This window comes from Vulpes lagopus, chromosome 22 (genome assembly GCF_018345385.1).
Source record: "Vulpes lagopus strain Blue_001 chromosome 22, ASM1834538v1, whole genome shotgun sequence".
Lineage (NCBI taxonomy): Eukaryota > Metazoa > Chordata > Mammalia > Carnivora > Canidae > Vulpes > Vulpes lagopus.
This window is the reverse complement of record NC_054845.1, coordinates 14,351,998-14,369,358: the sequence shown is the minus strand read 5'-3', so window position 1 is coordinate 14,369,358 and position 17,361 is coordinate 14,351,998. Positions and strand designations below refer to the sequence as shown.

Here is a 17,361-nt window from a genome sequence, read left to right as displayed (position 1 = left end):
AGATTAGGAAGTTTGTGGCCTTGGAATAAACACGGCCCTCATCTAGCGCCTGAGAGCCAGCATTTATTTGGTGAAGGAATCTGGGGTCCAACCTCGAGGCTCACCCCAACCACAGTCAAGGAGGATAACCTACAAAGCCGGTCCTCTTGGAGCACATTATGCATTTTCTGGAAGAAAACATAAACCAGCTAACGGACATACTAAGTACTGTGTTTGCATTTCATTATTCATAATCTCCCTCAAATGAAAAAAATTCCTTCCCAAGCTTTAACACTACCTTTTGTTATTTTATTCATCTATTTACTTTCCTAAGCTGAAGTAGCCATTTCCACTCCTTACCTTTTTTTCCCTTTTCTCTCCAAAGTGGTTCCCGGGTGCCTTTTTACTTTTCTCCTCACAGATTCTGACATCTGCATGTCGAGCATTTGTCTAGAGAACGCTTTCTGTACGTTCTTCCTCGACTTCAAAGTCTTAATTTCTCTCCCCAAACCCACATTTGGGGCGTGGGAATCTTGACGGTGGAATTAATTTTCAGAGTCCACGGGAGAGGTATGAAAAAGCAACAGTCTCATCTCTTCCTCTCATCACTAGGCAAACATGAAAAGAGGCTTTCTAGTTTCCATAACTCTATCCACGCTTGACACTTCCCAGCAGGCCCCCGAAGGCTGGGTTAGCCAACAGAGCCTGTGCTAGAGGATCCACTACGCCGAGGCCCTTCTTAAATGGCCAGATGGTGTCCGGCCCCTGCCAGGGTCCACCTGGAGGGATGTGCTTAGAACTGCTTGTGAAGAGATTTCTCTGTCACAGGGGGAGTACTTGGGTACACTGGGGAAGAGTGCTGTGCCCATTTGATGATACTTGGGTCTACACATCACCACCCAAGTCCCGAAGCCATAACCTTGGCCAACCAATCAACGTCTCCTTTTATGCTACCGTGTCATATATTTTTAAGACCTTGCGCTTTGCGCATGGCGAGCTCTTTCTGGCCACTGGGCCTTTGCACTTGCTCTTCCCTCTGCCTGCGAAACTCTGTGACCTTCTTCGGTGGCTGATGCCATCTCCTTTTTCTATGTGCAAATGTCACCTCCTCAGAGAAGCCTGTCTTGACCACCCTATTTCAGACGGCATGCCCTCATTCTCCGCCACGCCATCCTCTTATTGCCTTTATATAGCGTTATAAGCTGCAAAAGGTCAACATACTTGTTTATCTGTTTGGAATCTGTGTCCTCACTACACAGCAAGCACCACGAAGGCAAGGACCTCGCCTTTTTGCTGCTGAATTGGTAGCACCTGCATGGTGCCCGGCACAGCCCAGGGCTCACTATGTTTTGTGGCGCGAGTAAATGAATGAGGGGCTTGCGGTTGGTAAGTCCAGGAATAATTTCCTCTGTGATGATGTTTCCCAAGGGGTTGGATACATTTGGTCCATTTTATACCCTTTGCCTTTGTGATCCAGCGCATTCACTGAACTATTCTGGTTTTATCTGGAAACCGAAATGTTGCCTCATGACTCGAAAACATGAAATATAACATTTTGAGTGGAAGAAACATCTCAAATCATGCTGACAGCATTTTCACTATTAGCGGCAAACAAATCAACTATAATTAAAATGCTGTCAAAGTGATTTGAGATTTTTCTCACACTTTCAAAGTTCCATATTTCATGAGTAGATTATGGAGGCCAGAGAATTTACCACCTCCTGGAGTGCCTTTCTTCTGGGAAGCTCAAAGACATCTACACACACTGTCTTATTAATCCTTACATTAAAACCTGCAGGGAAAATAGGAGGAAAAAACAACACTGTCATGTACAACTTCCCCGTGAAGAAGCTGCCTGCGACACAAAGGGGCTGCGGGCAGGTCTGCACGAGGCCAAAGTCTCTGGTCCAGTCAAGCCCAAAGCCAGGTCACCTGGTCTCCGGCTCAATAGTGAAATCCAGCCTTTATGGAGGAATCAGATCAGATCAGGTCTTTTAAGAAACAAATTTCATTTTCTTGAATTTCTCCCTTTCATTGGGGCCACCCATTTAAGAAGTTGGAACATTCCCGGGAATATCAGTGAGAAGAAATATGAATCATCTACTGAGCATTTGTTATAGGCTAGACCCCCGTTTAGATATTACTTCGTTTAGTCCTCATTGAATTCATGCCATGCCCTGTTAGGCTCCCACCCATTTACAGATGCAGAAACTGGGGTTCCAAGAGTCTAGGTGACCTGCCTAAAGTCCCGTGAGAACAGGTCAGAGGCAGGCTTCAGACCCAGGTGGTCTCACTCCTGGGCATATAGGCCTCACCACCATCCTATCAGAACATCCGACTGCCACAGTACAATAGCATTAGAAGGTACTGGGCATAAAGAAAGTGCTTGGTTTCCGTTAGAGACTTACCAGAATCTTGCTCTTTTTTATTTAGCTGTTTTTGTTTAAACAAAGCCTATAGGACTTGCCAAAATTAATAGACAAATCACCAATAGAAGCAGTGAGCAGATTTGGAATTCATGGTTTCAAGATTCACCCTGTTGAAATTTAGCTTTTAAGTGTTCAGATGGGATAACATATTAATTTTTGCAAGTGAAGTATTTTTATAAGCACATATATGCCCATATGTGAACATATGGTCCATCGAGTGAGAAAACAGTATCCTGTGTATTTATAAGCTCTTAAAGTATCATCTAGAGCACATATTCCTAAACGTCTGGATTTCCAGTAGGGTCCACAGATGAATTTCAGTAGGGGAGGGGACCCCTATAGTCACACGCAGAAATTATTGCGATTGTGTAGATGCACATTTTTCTAGGTCTGTGACACACACAAAAAAATCTTAAATTACTGTTATACAGAAACATATCTGTCCATGTGCGTGTGTGTGCTGAGAAGTGTGGTGCACGGGCTTTGCAGGCAGACCCAGCTGTTTCCAGCACTCGTTAGTGGCATGAGTGCAGGCAAGGCATCGAACCTCTCTGAGTCTCAGTTTTTTTGCCTATAAAATGCAAATAATAAAGGGCCCCACCTGTAGAACTGGTGGAAGGACTGCAAAAATACATACGAGCCCAGGAGAGTGCTAGATGCCTATGAAAGTCACTGGGAGACACTCGCTATTTTTCCTATTACTCGTGTTTTTACAAAGCAGGGTGGCAGACTTGGGGAGAGAAGGGTTACAGCCACATGAACTGAACACGAGAAGAACACGTGAAGAAGGAATGAAAAGCCACAAAGTTAGAGACAGTCTCGATGCCCTCCCCAACCTCGACGCTAGGGATGGTGGTTTCTAAAAATCCTCCTTCTGTACAAATCCATCAATAGTAGTTCAATCACTTGCGTTTTGGGGATTCCCTTTCCATCTCATGTTTCTGAGCCCTGGCTCTGGAACCAGCCTGCCATGCCGGATTCAGAACAATCTGTGCCTTCTCGCCCCCTGCCCCTGCCCTGCCGCCCCCACCCCTACTCCCACCTCTTCGTGGGCCCTGAACTAGGTACTGGACCCCCTTCAGTGTGGGGAGTTAATGCATGTCAACACCTCAGTGCAGCGCCTGGCACATAGGAAGTATTCAATAAATAAATGTTAGTCATTGTTACTATTATTCCTGTTGTTATTGTTATTACTTGTTAAATAACCGCAAGGACTCCAAGGGAGCCAAGACTCCGCATCTGTTTGTGTATCCATGTTGGTGCCACTGCTTTTTTTTAATAGTGACTGAAGGCAGTTTCCTTTTCTTCCTTCATTTCTTCCCGCCACCAACCTCTGGTATCTGGAGCCTAGCCGCAATCCCCGCCCCTGCCAGGGTCATCGCAGCTCTTCAGAAAGGAGGAAATCTGACCACCCAGCAAAGGAAGTATGCGAAGAAAATAACCCAAAACAAACTGAAGGAATTATTCCAAAAAACCTTGAAGGCAAGAAAATGGAAATACAAATAACATCTATTTATAATTGCTGGTTGTTTTCCTGCAGAAGCCCTGGGATGATGGAGAGGGCCCTGCCGATCTCATTGTTCCTGATGGAGCAGGCTGCCAAGACGCCGCACGACGTGAGGAAGGAGGCCGCTCCAGACAGGGTGTCTGATAAGTCTCGCTGTGGATGAACTTGCAGAGAATGAAGGGCCCTCAACAAAGCCTCCAGCACTTCTCCCCGGCCCCCTAGCTGGACGCCGCTTCCCCTACTGACCTGGCTCCCCAGCAAGGCGCATTCCTGGGGCTGGATGGCCTCGGATCGGTCCACTCCTGGACCAGCGAGCGCGCTGGAGGCCGCCTTGGATGGAACGTGTTTGCTTATGTAAGGAATGATTTTCTAGGCAACCAGGGCCGATGTGAAGTGTAAGGCTGCTGGGCGGGCTGTTTTCAGCGTGAAGGTTGGGTCTTTTTCCCGTCTGCTGTACACGTCTATAAAATCCTCACTCTCTGCAGTTAGCTCAAAGGGCCCCTTGTTAGCATTTTGTAAGGACACCAGAGCAGGAGGTAGGCGAGAGTAACCCGTATTTTATGTCTGTTCACCAGCAAGCTGGCACTGGGATGTGAAGGTGAGCCCCACCCAACAAGGCCAGACTGGCCTGGGTCAATCAAGCTTGCATGCCTCGGTTTGCCTCATCACATAAATGGGAACAGGAACCATGCCTCTGTGCCTCCCGGGGCTGGTTGGAAGGGGCAGAAAGCGACCGGTATCCACTAAGGGGAAATCAGAGTACACCATCCTAGGGCCTGGTGTGCTGGCAGCAGCCCCGCACTTGGCCGGGCGAACGGTTCCCTCTGGAACGGGCGCTCGCTAACCCTGGCTCCCAGAGGGTCTAATTGTGAGAGCAAATCATAACCTTCCCATCTGTCCGAAAAATGGGAGCCTGCTGGGAATGAGGCATACGAGGCACCAGGGAATCAATCACTGTATCGGAAAAATGTTTTTCTAGGGGTTTAGGCTCCCAACCGTTTTTCTGTCCCCTTCTGCTGGCAATCAGCCTCAGTAACAAAATGTAGAAAATACAAAACTTGCCTGAAAAATGTACCACGCAGAAATCCTAGCAGGAGACAATCTGGGAGTACGGGGCTGGGGCGATGGGCCCTTGTCCTTGGATTTCATTCACTGCAAGCTGCAGCTTACAGAGCTCAGAGCTTCTGTTGGCTTCAGGGGCCGACTTATCAGAATCGTGCAAAAAGCACCTTGGTGTGGAGGTGACGGGCCTGCACTAATGTCCAGGTGGGAAGGGCCGCTGCCACGCCGGGGTGGAGATTCTGAATACAGCACTCAGGGGCCCGTCGGCTGGAATGGCTTCCCTCTCCAGCCACCGCTGGGTGACTGCTTTCCTCAACGGCAGGGCGGTGCAGGCACCATGTGAGCACTGGGAGCCAAAGCGGCCTGGCCCACCCAGGGCATCTTAGGGCACCAGCCTCTCCCTGGCGCAGAAGTGGCCCTGGGTTCTGAAAGAAGTGGCTAGCATGTTGGGGATGGAAGCAGCGAATGTTCAGGAATATGGGCTTCTCTTGGCTGGAGGTTACATAAGACTAGATGAAATAGGTCTGGGAAGGACAGCAGCTTCTACAAGAAAGGCAGCCAGATTGCAGGAAGTCTCCTAGCAGGATGGGAGCAGTGGGAGTCAGACCCCGAAGGACCTCTCCACACCTCACAGCATCGTAGACTGCTTGCTCTGTGCATGGAGCTGCTGGCTGCTGGGCTGCACAGCTAGCGGACTGCAGGGCCCCCAGGCCCCTGGCCTCCCGGGAGGGAGCACTTAGTGCCAGGGAGGAGCTGTGAGGGCCACACAAGTGTCAGGGCCCTAGTGGGCAAGGGCTGTCAGTAACCCAGCACTTGACCCAGCTGCCTGCCCCAAGGCTTAGGCCGAATCACCCATCTGCTTGGACCTCAGTTTCCCAGCAGATAAGACCAAAAAAAAAAAAAAAAAAAAAAAACTTTCTTACCCTCCTACCACTCTCAAAGGGATGACACATAGATAAATCACTTTGAACTTTTAGATGAAAGGTGCTCTCTATAAACTCGAGGTCTCATCAACCGTAATTGTTACGGTAATTATTTTAATGATAATAATGATGATAATGGGAGAAGGGGGGGGGCAGGGTGAGGACGAAACCTCCTACCTTGAGACAAAGAAAAACTCTTCCATTAAAACCTGCATCACGATGCCTTCTGCTCCTTGCTCTCAACCATCTCTTTCAAACTGCCAATTCCCGGGCTGAAATATTATTTACTCCTCTCCTTCCCAATAAAACAATTATTTGTTCCACCGTTCTCCCTCTCGCTCACTCTCTGGCGTGTCTAGCTTCGCCCTGACAGCTCAGCCATGGACTGTTTACATGTCTCGCTCACCTCCAAGACTCTGGTTCAGCTCCATTGACACTGAAGGCAGGAGAATTCTCTGTGTGTGAGGAATCAATTACTTCCGCTGACACTCTATTACTAGCCCTCACATCTTCAGATTCCAGCTGCAGAGTGAGGCGGTGGGGGCATGGCAGGGAATGTGAAGAGGATGGCGAGGGGGGCTGGAGGGGACTGGGGAGTAGGGGGCGGATGACAGGGAGGCAGTCGGAGACCATCGATGGAGAGTCACAGAAAGATCTCTCTCTCCTTGACTGCCCTGCTGGCATCCGGAGGTGACCGCATGGCAGGAAGAGGCGAAGAAAAGGGGTAAGAAACCGAAGAGGAAAAGAAAAGACTTGTCAAGGATATCTAAGGGATGTCTAAGGGAATCAGAGGCCTCAAATACCTGAGCATGGGGACAGTGGGTGACAACTCTAGGTACATGGACAAAGGTAATATAAAGGCAGCTTTGGGTGGCGGGCTTCAAATCCCAGCCCTACCACTACCACCTGGGAGATCTCTCTCATACTGTACCTACCTGTTAAATGGGAATAACAGGAGTACCTAGGAGTACCTATATATAAATATATATATAACTACAGAGAGAGAAGGACTGCCAAGATGCTTGGATACCAAAGGTAGGAAAAAAAGCATAAAAAATCATGTGGATTTCTTTCATCATGTGAAGTCCTTGGTAGCTTCCCAAACCTAAGCCCAGTTCACATATTTTTCTCTCTTCTTCTTTTTAAAAATTTTATTCTGACCCAGCTAACATTTTTCAGGGATTTTCCTTCTAGGAAAAAAAAAATTCTGATTATGTAAATTAAATACAACCATCTACTCTGCAATCACTGAGATGAGTTGTGAGGCCCTAGGTCTTATAATGAAGGTCGATTATGGAAGCTCCTTTCTGGAAGGAAAGACAAGGGCAGCTGATATGTATATATTTTTTTCTGGGATGATTTATCCAGGCAGAAGTAGATGAATGGAATTAAATGATCTTTTTTTTTTAATTTTTATTTATTTATGATAGTCACACACACACACACACAGAGAGAGAGAGAGAGAGAGAGAGAGGCAGAGACACAGGCAGAGGGAGAAGCAGGCTCCATGCACCAGAAGCCCGATGTGGGATTTGATCCTGGATCCCCAGGATCGCGCCCTGGGCCAAAGGCAGGCGCTAAACCGCTGCGCCACCCAGGGATCCTGGAATTAAATTATCTATTGAGTTTCTCTTAATCCAAAGGTTTCAATCCCCCTGCTGTTACAAAGGACAAAACAAAGAGCATATATTATTTTCTATAGGACTCATGACTATAGGAAAATACACAAATCTCTTTTTAAGAAAAATCTAATTTCTTTACCTGGCCTCTTTCCTTCTCCTCTTTATACCCTCCGCACCCTGAACTCCCACTGAATTTCAGAAGACAGACTCTCACCCAGTGTAATTAGCTGGGAGAATTACACACAGTTACATGGGGTAAGATGCTGGCCCTCTGGGACCTTCAGGTTCAGAGAAGGTGCCAGGCTTGAGAGGCAGAACAAGTGAGATTGTGAATTAGAAAACCTCAAGTGATTTTCTCAATCAGGAGATAAAATGCATTGTTAAGAAGGACATCCACAGCAAAGCTTGCATTTGGAGAGTTGCGATTGCAACATCGCAGATTTAAAAACAAACTGCCAAAAATAACCGTTGTCCCAACCGCTCTTTAACCTTGGTAGGAGGAGGAGAACAATCTGTGATGTTTTTTCCCACTTGTTCAGCAAGCTAAGTTGCTGGGTGGAGTCCTTGGTCAAGGTTGGTGAGCTGGGGTCGGCTGCCAGCTGAGCTGGAGTCGGTAGGACTGTTCCACTTTATTGTACCAAGTACCTGCAGGGGGATCTGTTTCTGTCATTAGCAGGGTCGTTGCAATACAGAAAAATATTGCTGCTCATCGGTTCCTTGGGGGAATCAGAATATTTCTGTGGTTGGGCAGGCAGTAAATCTATAATAATGTCATGAGTAATCAACCTGAGGCTCTCTCCTGAGTGCATGACACTCTCTAGAACCAAGCACTTACACTCTACTTCAAGTTTCAGAGGCTCAGTGGACACCAGCTGAAGCCACCCCTCCACTTGGGCAATGTGGCCTCCTGCTCTCTAGTCTTAGGAAAGAAACATGTGTTCAGAGAGAGGGTCCTGTGTAGGAAGGAATAAAATGACAGGTGGAGGTTAATCCAGTGTTACCTGGATTTTTCCAGGCCCAAGTTCAGGCATTCACCTCCCCTGGTGGCAGTGGGATGGGGTTTGTCCCTGGACATAGGATACGAAATTGTAGAGACCCTGGTCAGAGAGGGTGGTTGCAGCAAAGAGTCCTTAAAATCCTAGTCTTTCCTGCTTCCTGACTACAGCCCCTCTCTAAGATGGTGAAGTCGCCTGGCCAGGAAACAAAATTCAATAGCATGGCTCAGGTACCTCTTCACTGAAAAGAACTTTTGTTGATCAGCAAGTCACAAGGATGGCCTTTCAATTACTGTGGTTCCCTAAGACATCAAATTATTTCTCCTTCCTTGCCTTTGATGTGGTGCTCTCCACCTGGACCACCAGAGATATATACTCCCCCTGTCTGGCTAACTTCTTTGGGATTGATTCAGGCATCACCTCTTCCAGGAAGCCTTCCTTGATCTCCCCAGCCTAGGCTGGATCTCCGTGCTGTGGGCTCACATAACATGCCCATGTTAGATCCCCAGTTGGCATGCACAGTGCCGGGGGAGGCCACAGAGCACAAGAGTAAAGAGTACAGGTTGCAAAGGAGGGCATTCTGGCTTCAAATCTCTTCTCTGCCATTTCTACGAGTGGGACCTGGGGCCAGAAGTTATTCCTGAAGGCCAAGTTTCTTCATCTGCAAAACGGGAGGAGTAACAATGACTTTGCATTTTTTTGATTCAAGGATCAATGAGATGATATATGTGAAGCACTTAGCAAAGTGCTGGGCTCGGAGGTGATGCTCTAGATATGGTAGCTTTATCATCAATAACCATGTATTTTTAACATTTTTAAATTTTATTTTACTTTTTTAGAGAGAAAGTGTGTGCGAATGTGGGAGGGGGAGTGGGGAGGGAGAGAGAAAGAATCTTAGGCAGGCTCCATGCTCAGTGAGGAGCCCGACACAGGGCTTGATCTCAGGATCCTGAGATTATGACCTGAGCCGAAATCAAGAGTCCGATGTTTAACTGATTGAGCTACCCAGATGTCCCAATAACCATATTTTTAACTTGCTCCCAAACTCTTAGTTCCATGAAGACAAGGAATTTACTCCCTACTGTATTCCCACTACCATCATCACGGGTAGCACACAGTAGGTGTTTAGTAATTATGAATGAATGCATGGTCCATTGCCATTTTGTTGGTGAAAGGCCAAGTCACAGAGAGCTTAGGAACTTCCACAAGCCTGTCTCACCCTCTTGCTGTCATTATATCATATCACAAGATGGATGAATAGGGAAGACAGCTGTGTCTGCTTCCAGTGCAGGTTCATGCCATGTGACCTATGTCCTGGCATCTCAAATGTAAAAATATCACTGAAACAATCACGTGCATGCACCTGCTTAGTACTCTAAGACCAGGTGCCCTGGGGGTATAGAAATGAAATATGTAGTCCATGCCCCTAGAGAATTTGCACGCTCAGAACACAACATTGACTACACATGAACTAAAGGCAAGCCAGCAAATCAAGGCAATACACAATGCCCTGGGAGTTCGGCATTGGGACCCACAGAAGAGAAACAGAAGAATCAAGGAAACAGAAGGGAGCGGAGTATGCAGCTGGTCACTATGGAGCGGTGAGGGAGGAGGGTCCAAGCACTGGGTACTCAGAGGATTTCATGCAGGTACAAGGTGGTGTTGGGCTGTTTGACTGAAATGGAGGATGCTCACTGTTCGTTGGGTGGGGAGGGGCTAGATTATTGAGGTCCGGTCTGTTCCCTCTATTGACGGTGGTCATTTTACCAACCTGGGAAGCTGTTACGTCTCTAAGATATCATCCCCTACTCTGGGAGAAATAGACACATCTTCTAAGATTTAGGGAGCTCCTCTGGCCATAAATATAAGAGCACTTTGTTTATCTAGGACACTTAGCTAGAGGCCAAATATCCCTAAACCTTCAATATCTAGAACATGGGTGAGCTTTGGGGGGATGGTTTCAGAAGAAAAGACCTTGAGTACCTCAATTAATGCCAGGGACTCCGTGCACTGATGCTCTTTCCACTCTGTCCCTGGGGGTGTGCCCCACCCTCCACACACCCCGTGCCTGGTGTGCCATGAGCTTGGCTGAGCCGACATGGTGGCCCTGGGATCACACTGGTTTGGGGCAGAGCCGACACCCCAGATCCATAACTTCCTAATGGACAGCAAGACCTCCTGAAGCAAAATCCATGCAACACAATAAAGGTTTAAAACAAATCAGAAGAGGAAGGCTCCAGGAGGCAGGCATACACCTAACAGGAAGTGACAGCAAGAGTACTGCTAGAAAGAAGTCCCAAACTTGGGGTGCCCGGTTGCTCAGTGGTTAAGCCTCTGCCTTCAACTCAGGTCATGATCTCAGGGTCCTGGGATCAAGCCCTGCATGGGCTCCCTGCTTATCAGGGAGTCTGCTTCTCCCTCTGCCCCTCCCCCCACTCGTACACATGCTTTCTCTCTCTAATAAATTAATAAAATCTTAAAAAAAAAAAAAAAAAACAGGGATCCCTGGGTGGCGCAGCGGTTTGGCGCCTGCCTTTGGCCCGGGGCGCGATCCTGGAGACCCGGGATCGAATCCCACGTCGGGCTCCCGGTGCATGGAGCCTGCTTCTCCCTCTGCCTGTGTCTCTGCCTCTCTCTCTCTGTGTGACTATCATAAATAAATAAAAATTAAAAAAAAAAAAAAACAAACCAAAATCACAATGCAAACTTTCCCAAGACAAAGGACAAAGATGCTAATGTGGTTGCTAATTGATCATGTGTATCCACATAAACAAACAGCAATCTTGCAAAGTACTTATCAGTTTTGCAGGTAAGGAAACTGAGGCCTGGGAAGTTTAAAAGGTGAACAAAAACTCCACTCTCAACCTCTCTGATCCAAACAGGATTATCAACCGGTCTTAGTCACCAAAAGTGAAGTTTAAAATTAGAGCCTGAATCATCAAGGAAAAGTTGACTCCCCTCAGCATTGGTTTTAAGAAGACAAGGAAGTGTGGCGCATGATTTAGAATGTTTTTTTTTTTTTTAAGATTTTATTTATTTATTTATTCATGAGAGACACAGAGAGGGAGGTGGAAACACTAGCAGAGAGAGAAGCAGGCTCCTGGCAGGGAGCCAGATGTGAGATCCCTGAACCTAAGGGACGCCTGGGTGGCTCAGTGGTTGAGTGTCTGCCTTTAGTTCAGGGCGTGACCCCGGGGTCCCCGTATCGAGTGCCACATTGGGCTCCCTGCCTGGAGCCTGTTTCTCCCTCTGCCTGTGTCTCTGCCTCTCTCTCTCTGCCTCTCATGAATAAATAAATTAAATCTTAAAAAAAAAAAAAAAAAGAAATCTGTTCAGAAAAGGACTTTGGAACTCTAAAGGAGTAGGTCTGGGTATCTAAAAATTTCACTTGGATGGAGCGCGGTTTTCCGTGCCTCGTGGTGAACGAGAGGACGCTGCACTGAATGCACACATAAAATCATTCGTATCAACTTCATGTGCGTATTTTAGCCCGAGAACTGTTCTTTTGGTCTTCCTAGTGGTTTGTGCACTTTGTGAAGCATGTTTTCCAAGACACCCATCTGGAAATGACCAATTCTTAACAGGGCCCAGACTCTGGGTTTTGGTTTTACTTGGGCCTCCAGGGTTGGGGGGGGATGCCATGCCCGTTTGAGGACTCGTGAATAAGCTGTGTGTCATATGCAGGCGGCTGTTCTTAACAACACGGATATATCTTGATTTCAGAAGCGGGAAAAGTGTGTGCTGTGGGTGTTTGTCACACCTGCGATCATGACCTGAGCCACCGGGCACCCTAGTGCTGTGACTCAGGTGGGGAGCAGGAGCAGCCCCACCGCAGTAGGGCCCAGGGGCTTCGCCCTGTTGCTCAGGTGGCCCTGAGCCCTGCCCCCGGGTCCCTGGGCCACAGGGAGGTGGCAGGGGTTTCAGAGCAGCGGCGGGAGCTGGGGGTGCGGAGGCCCGCTCGCAGCCCGCGGGGGGCGTCGGGGGGAGTCGAGGGGTGTCGAGGAGCCGCGCACGAGGCCGTGGCTCAGGCCAGGCCCGAGCAAAAGTTTCCCAGCTGACAGCAGGCTCTCGGGCAACAAAATGAACGAGCCGCCGTTAAGGAGGGAAAGGTCTGTCTGGGGTTTTATTCTTCAACGGGCTCCACCTGTGCGTTGCCCCATCGCAAGGACTGGAGAGCCAAGGGCCTGTGTCTGGGTGTCTGGGTGGCCGGCGGGGTGGCAGCCCCTGCAGGGCCTCCCATCGTCGGGAACACGGGGAGGAGATGCGAGGGCAGGTGCTGGCGCGGGGCTGGCTCTGCTCGGGGTGCTGCTCGGGGTGCTGCTCGGGCGCTGGGGGGGCCCTATCTGCGGTTCGCTCCCCGTTAAGGATCCCCCGTAAGGATCCCCGCTGGGGGCCTGCAGAGCCAAGTGCAATTCCAAACATGCACCGGAAATGAAAGGAGAAAGGAGTCTAATTTCCTTCGGTAGTAAGTGCTTTCCAAAGCCAGGAGCTCCGCTGGAACGAAGGAGGAGAGGTGGGGAGAGAGGAGGAACCACCCAGAACTTTGAGGACCTGCATTAGGTTAATTGTTCCTCTGCCAGCGCGGGGTCGAGCGGCCGGGGAGCAGCTCAGTTACTGCGAATGCAAGTGGCCCGGGAAGAATGTTAAAGATACTTGCAGAGCAAGGGATGGAGAGAACCCGATGGGTGTTTCTAAATACAAAAATGAGCAGGAAGGACAGAGAAATGGGGAACAGAGGGGAAAGGGGGCGGCGGGAGGGAGAGAGACCCACGGGTGAGGTTGAAGTAGTGGAGGCTGGACCCCACCAGAGCCTTTCTGACAATCTGGCCCTGCGGAAAAGAGACCCCAGAAAAATGTTTCTTTTCTGACCCTCCAGACCTTTTCAGTTCAAGCGAGAAGCATCCATGGGGGAGCATCCATGGGGGAGCGGGGAGGAAAACAGGAAGCTACTTAGTGAGGATGATGAGCCAGGAGAGAACCAGACCCCTGACCGCTTCCCCTAATCCAAGTCCAGCAAGAGGCAACATCCTAGTCCCCTTCTGCTGCCGGAGACTCCAGCAACCTGAGTTCTCTGCAGCCCTGGGGCTGAGTCCTATGAGGGGAAGGCGGACCCCGTAGCCCCAGCTGGGGCAGGAGCATGTCCTTCTGGCCTTTCATACTGCCTGACACGTGTTAAGCCAGGCTCACTGGCTCCCTGAGTTTTTCCTTCCGAAAGCCATGCCTTCTCCTCCTGCCACTATGAATATACATAAGATGACCTCTTAGCAATTTCCCCGGGAGATCTGCTGGCATCAGCATAACAGAGTTTGGCCCTCAGTGGACAGAGGTGCTTAGTCAAATTTCTCTGAGCTCAGACCCGAGCTCTCTGTGCATTACACTTCGGTGTGTGCCAACCTTCGGCAGCCCAGCCAAAGGGACTAGGAGCAAAAACACTCAATATAGGAGCTCTTCCAACAGAAACTCTTGCTGAAGTCCACTGCGGGGAATCAGCAGGCCCGAGATGCTGTGCAAGTGTATCAGGCTGCGCATTTCACTCAGACAAAGCGGAACTGATGAGCTACCCTATGTCATCCACCGAGTCAAGAGTAGATCTGGGATTAGAAAATCCGTCTTATGACTCTTCGTCACATGAGGCATCCATCCTGGAAACCCTCCAGTTTTCAGTGAAGACTACCTCTTGTTAGGAGAAAACCATTATGTAAGTGTGAAGTAGTCCTAGGAGGGTAACAGCGACATTCACTGCCTCCCAGGCTAGCCCTGGTTAAAAGGGGGCCTTGTCTCCCCCACACGGATGAGCCGGCCTAAAGGGAGGTCTACTCCCTTGCACTTTCTCGCCAGCTGGTCCCTTTATTAATTTTTCCATTCTTGCAACACCTTGGCCACAAGGAATGTCCAGACTGTTGATGAATCATGAGGGGATACCAAACACCCATCAGAGCAACGGCACGGTGTAAGTGCACACTGGGAGCAGGACACGATCATTGGTACGTTCTTCGCTGCACAGAAACCTCACACTACTGTTTCAATAAGCAGATTTCCAGAGCCCACTAGGTGGTACAAAGCACATTCATTCTTGACATTACAACATTACCTGCTCCTTCGCCTTAATTTAAGGGACCCTGGCGTCAAGAAGGCATTTCTAAAGCTCTCACAGATGTCTAAGTGCCCACTTGGTCTCTACCCATTTCCAAGATGGCAGGACTGGTGTTACGAGCCCAACTGAGCCTCCTTGGGTGGCAAGTGCTCTGGAGCTTTGGTTTTCTCATTTGCAAAATGGAAGTCCTGACAGCACCAACTTCCCCAGAGCCACCATGGGCCCTGGATGGATCGATATTTGTAAAGTAATTAGAACATGTCGGTGAAATAAATCCATGACACCAGCTTTGGGACTCCAACCTGTGCAGCCCAGGTAACAAGAATCGATGTGAATCTGACACCCACCAGTGTAGACTCAGATTTTTAACTCCCTTTCCTTAAGGAAACCAGCTGCTGGTTCATAAAATAACAGCTTGATCCTCTGGGGCTGGATGCAGAGATGTCTCCACTTGGGGACCTGGCTACTAGTTTAGTAGGGAAGCTGGTGGGGTTTCCACATGCGGTGGCAGCGGTGGAAATGGAGAGCTCTCCAAGGGGAAAGTGAGTCCCAAAGTCAAGAGCTGGCATATTGTACTCCACCTCATGCCCCTAGGATAGACTTCTCCTCCACTGCCCACTTTGAATACAGGGTACTATTCTCTACCCTCTTCACTCAAGAAGGCTCTTCCCTCTATACTATGGGATCCACTGGGCCTTTATTTCCCTTGAAAGAGAACATCATCTTGAGGTTTCCCTCTGGGGCCCCTATTCAGCAGGTCCTGGGTTATGGGGGCTGCCATCAGGTGGCATAAGTGGCAGGAGCCCAGGGATGTGGGTGGGAGTGTGTGTCCCGTTGGATATACAATTAGTTGCTTACTTGCAGTCGTGCTTCTCAATCTCGAAGTGAGGGTTGAAGTTGAGGACAATCTTCTGGTTGGGTTCGGGGGCGTAAACAATCCACTCGCAGTTCTGGTGGGATGGGTAATCCTGGGGGTAACCTGGGGAGGTGATGTAGCCAGCATCTTTGGAATTCAAACGACCTCCACAGGGTGAGTCTGAAAGAGAAGGCAAAGAACCCAAAGAACTTCAAATATGCTACAGCCTTTTTTTTTTTCCCCTCTCCTTGTTTCTCTTCCTTACCAGTGGCTGATTAAAACTGTTTTACAGACCTTTTATGGCAGTCCAGAAGACTAACCTACTTACTCATTCGGTGGAAGAGATTATTTCAGCTCATCCCCCCAACCCCGACTCACCCAACTGAACACACACACACACACAGATGTGTGCACAATCATACACACTCCCAAATTAAAATATTCCAGAAAGTGATCATAAATATTCCCAATTACATGGTCTGAGATGAAAAAAACACAAGAGCGTAGCAAACGTAACATGCCCCCCCTCCCCCCGCCTGCCTTTTCCTGTCTCCTCTCCTTGGTGCATCTTCCTCTTGCTCAAACCTCACATCTCTATCTTTATCTCATAAATCCTTCATTTCATTCGGTGTCTCCCAGCCCAGCCCAGGCAGCCAGAAGTAACGGCTCCGGGAACTGACAATAGTGGTTTTGTGGTGCCGACCCACAAGCGAGCCTGGTAACAATTACATGTGATGCGGAGGAAGCACTTTCAGCTTTGGGCCAGAACAGGCCCTGGAGGGTGATTTTAGCTTCTTCTTCTCTCTCTCTCTCTTTTTTTTTTAAGAAAGAAAAAGCAAAAACCCCAAACATTTAATTCCACATACACCACAAATTTGATTTATTATTTCATTATACACCGAGTGGAAAAATCTGCATTGGAGAATTCATGGGCTCTGACCTCAGAGTTTCGACAAAAGTGCTTTGTGTTTTTCTCTTGCTTTCTACCCACTGTCCCTCCTGCCTGGTCACCACCACCAGAGTGTGCTGCTGCTTTGTCCAGCAGCGACCAGTAACCAGCCATTTGAAAGGCCACTGCAGGGGAGTAGCTGCCCCCCCCCTCCTTCCCAGCAGTGCCTGGCTGGAGGTAAACAGCTTCATGTGGGCCAGGAGGCAAGGGGGAGACTTCAAAGGCAGAAAAGGTGGGTGATGACATTTGAAGAATATCATATATTTGGGAGTGAAGTTCTGTAATCCCCAGGAGGGGTTCCTGGGAAATGGGGGGTTTTGCTTAATACCACAGTAGAACAGAAGATAGGAAGGCACGAGAGACCTGGAAATATTCAGAAGCCTCCCGGAGACCTTCCTGAGATGTGCGCCTCTCTTAGCATCAATCACGATTTAATATCGCCATCTGCATGGAGCAGCATGGGCCCGTGAATTATGTATTACGGCTCAGCAGCCACCCTACAGGACGGGGTCTTTCTCCTGTGTTCAGTCTTTGAGGGAAAGGGTCATGCATTTTTTAACTCTACAGGTGCACTTTACTATTCCCCATGTCTGTTGGCATTACTGTCTTCCAGACCTCTGCTTTAGATTACCAGCCTGACAGGCTTTAAATGCATAAAAGATGGGCATGCTGCACAATGGTGGTTGGGACACACAAATCCACACAAGTAGCCTTTTAGGCATCGTGCCTCCAAGAGCTCAAACTGTGCCGTGTTGAACTGCCCAGAATCTAATGGATTCAGGTTCCATTTCCTACTGGGTGGAAAACAAAAGCAAGCCATTTCCTCTGGCTAGCAGAGACCACATCATCCTCTAACTAATGACCCTGCACCCTCCCCAGTCCAGCAGGACAATGGGCCCAGCCCTCCCGCAGAGAGAGGGGAGGCCAGCAGAGGCCCCATGCCGC

General features: G+C 48.9%; 1 protein-coding gene across 3 annotated transcripts in view; it reads right to left on the bottom strand.

Annotated features, from left to right (window-relative positions):
- Positions 1-17,361, bottom strand: part of NRP2 (neuropilin 2) — a 116,125-nt gene that overhangs the window by 85,379 nt on the left and 13,385 nt on the right. For all 3 annotated transcript variants that reach the window (XM_041737157.1, XM_041737158.1, XM_041737156.1), the window contains exon 2: positions 15,470-15,647. In XM_041737157.1, the coding sequence (XP_041593091.1) occupies positions 15,470-15,647 (178 nt within the window). The remainder of the gene's footprint in view (positions 1-15,469; positions 15,648-17,361) is intronic.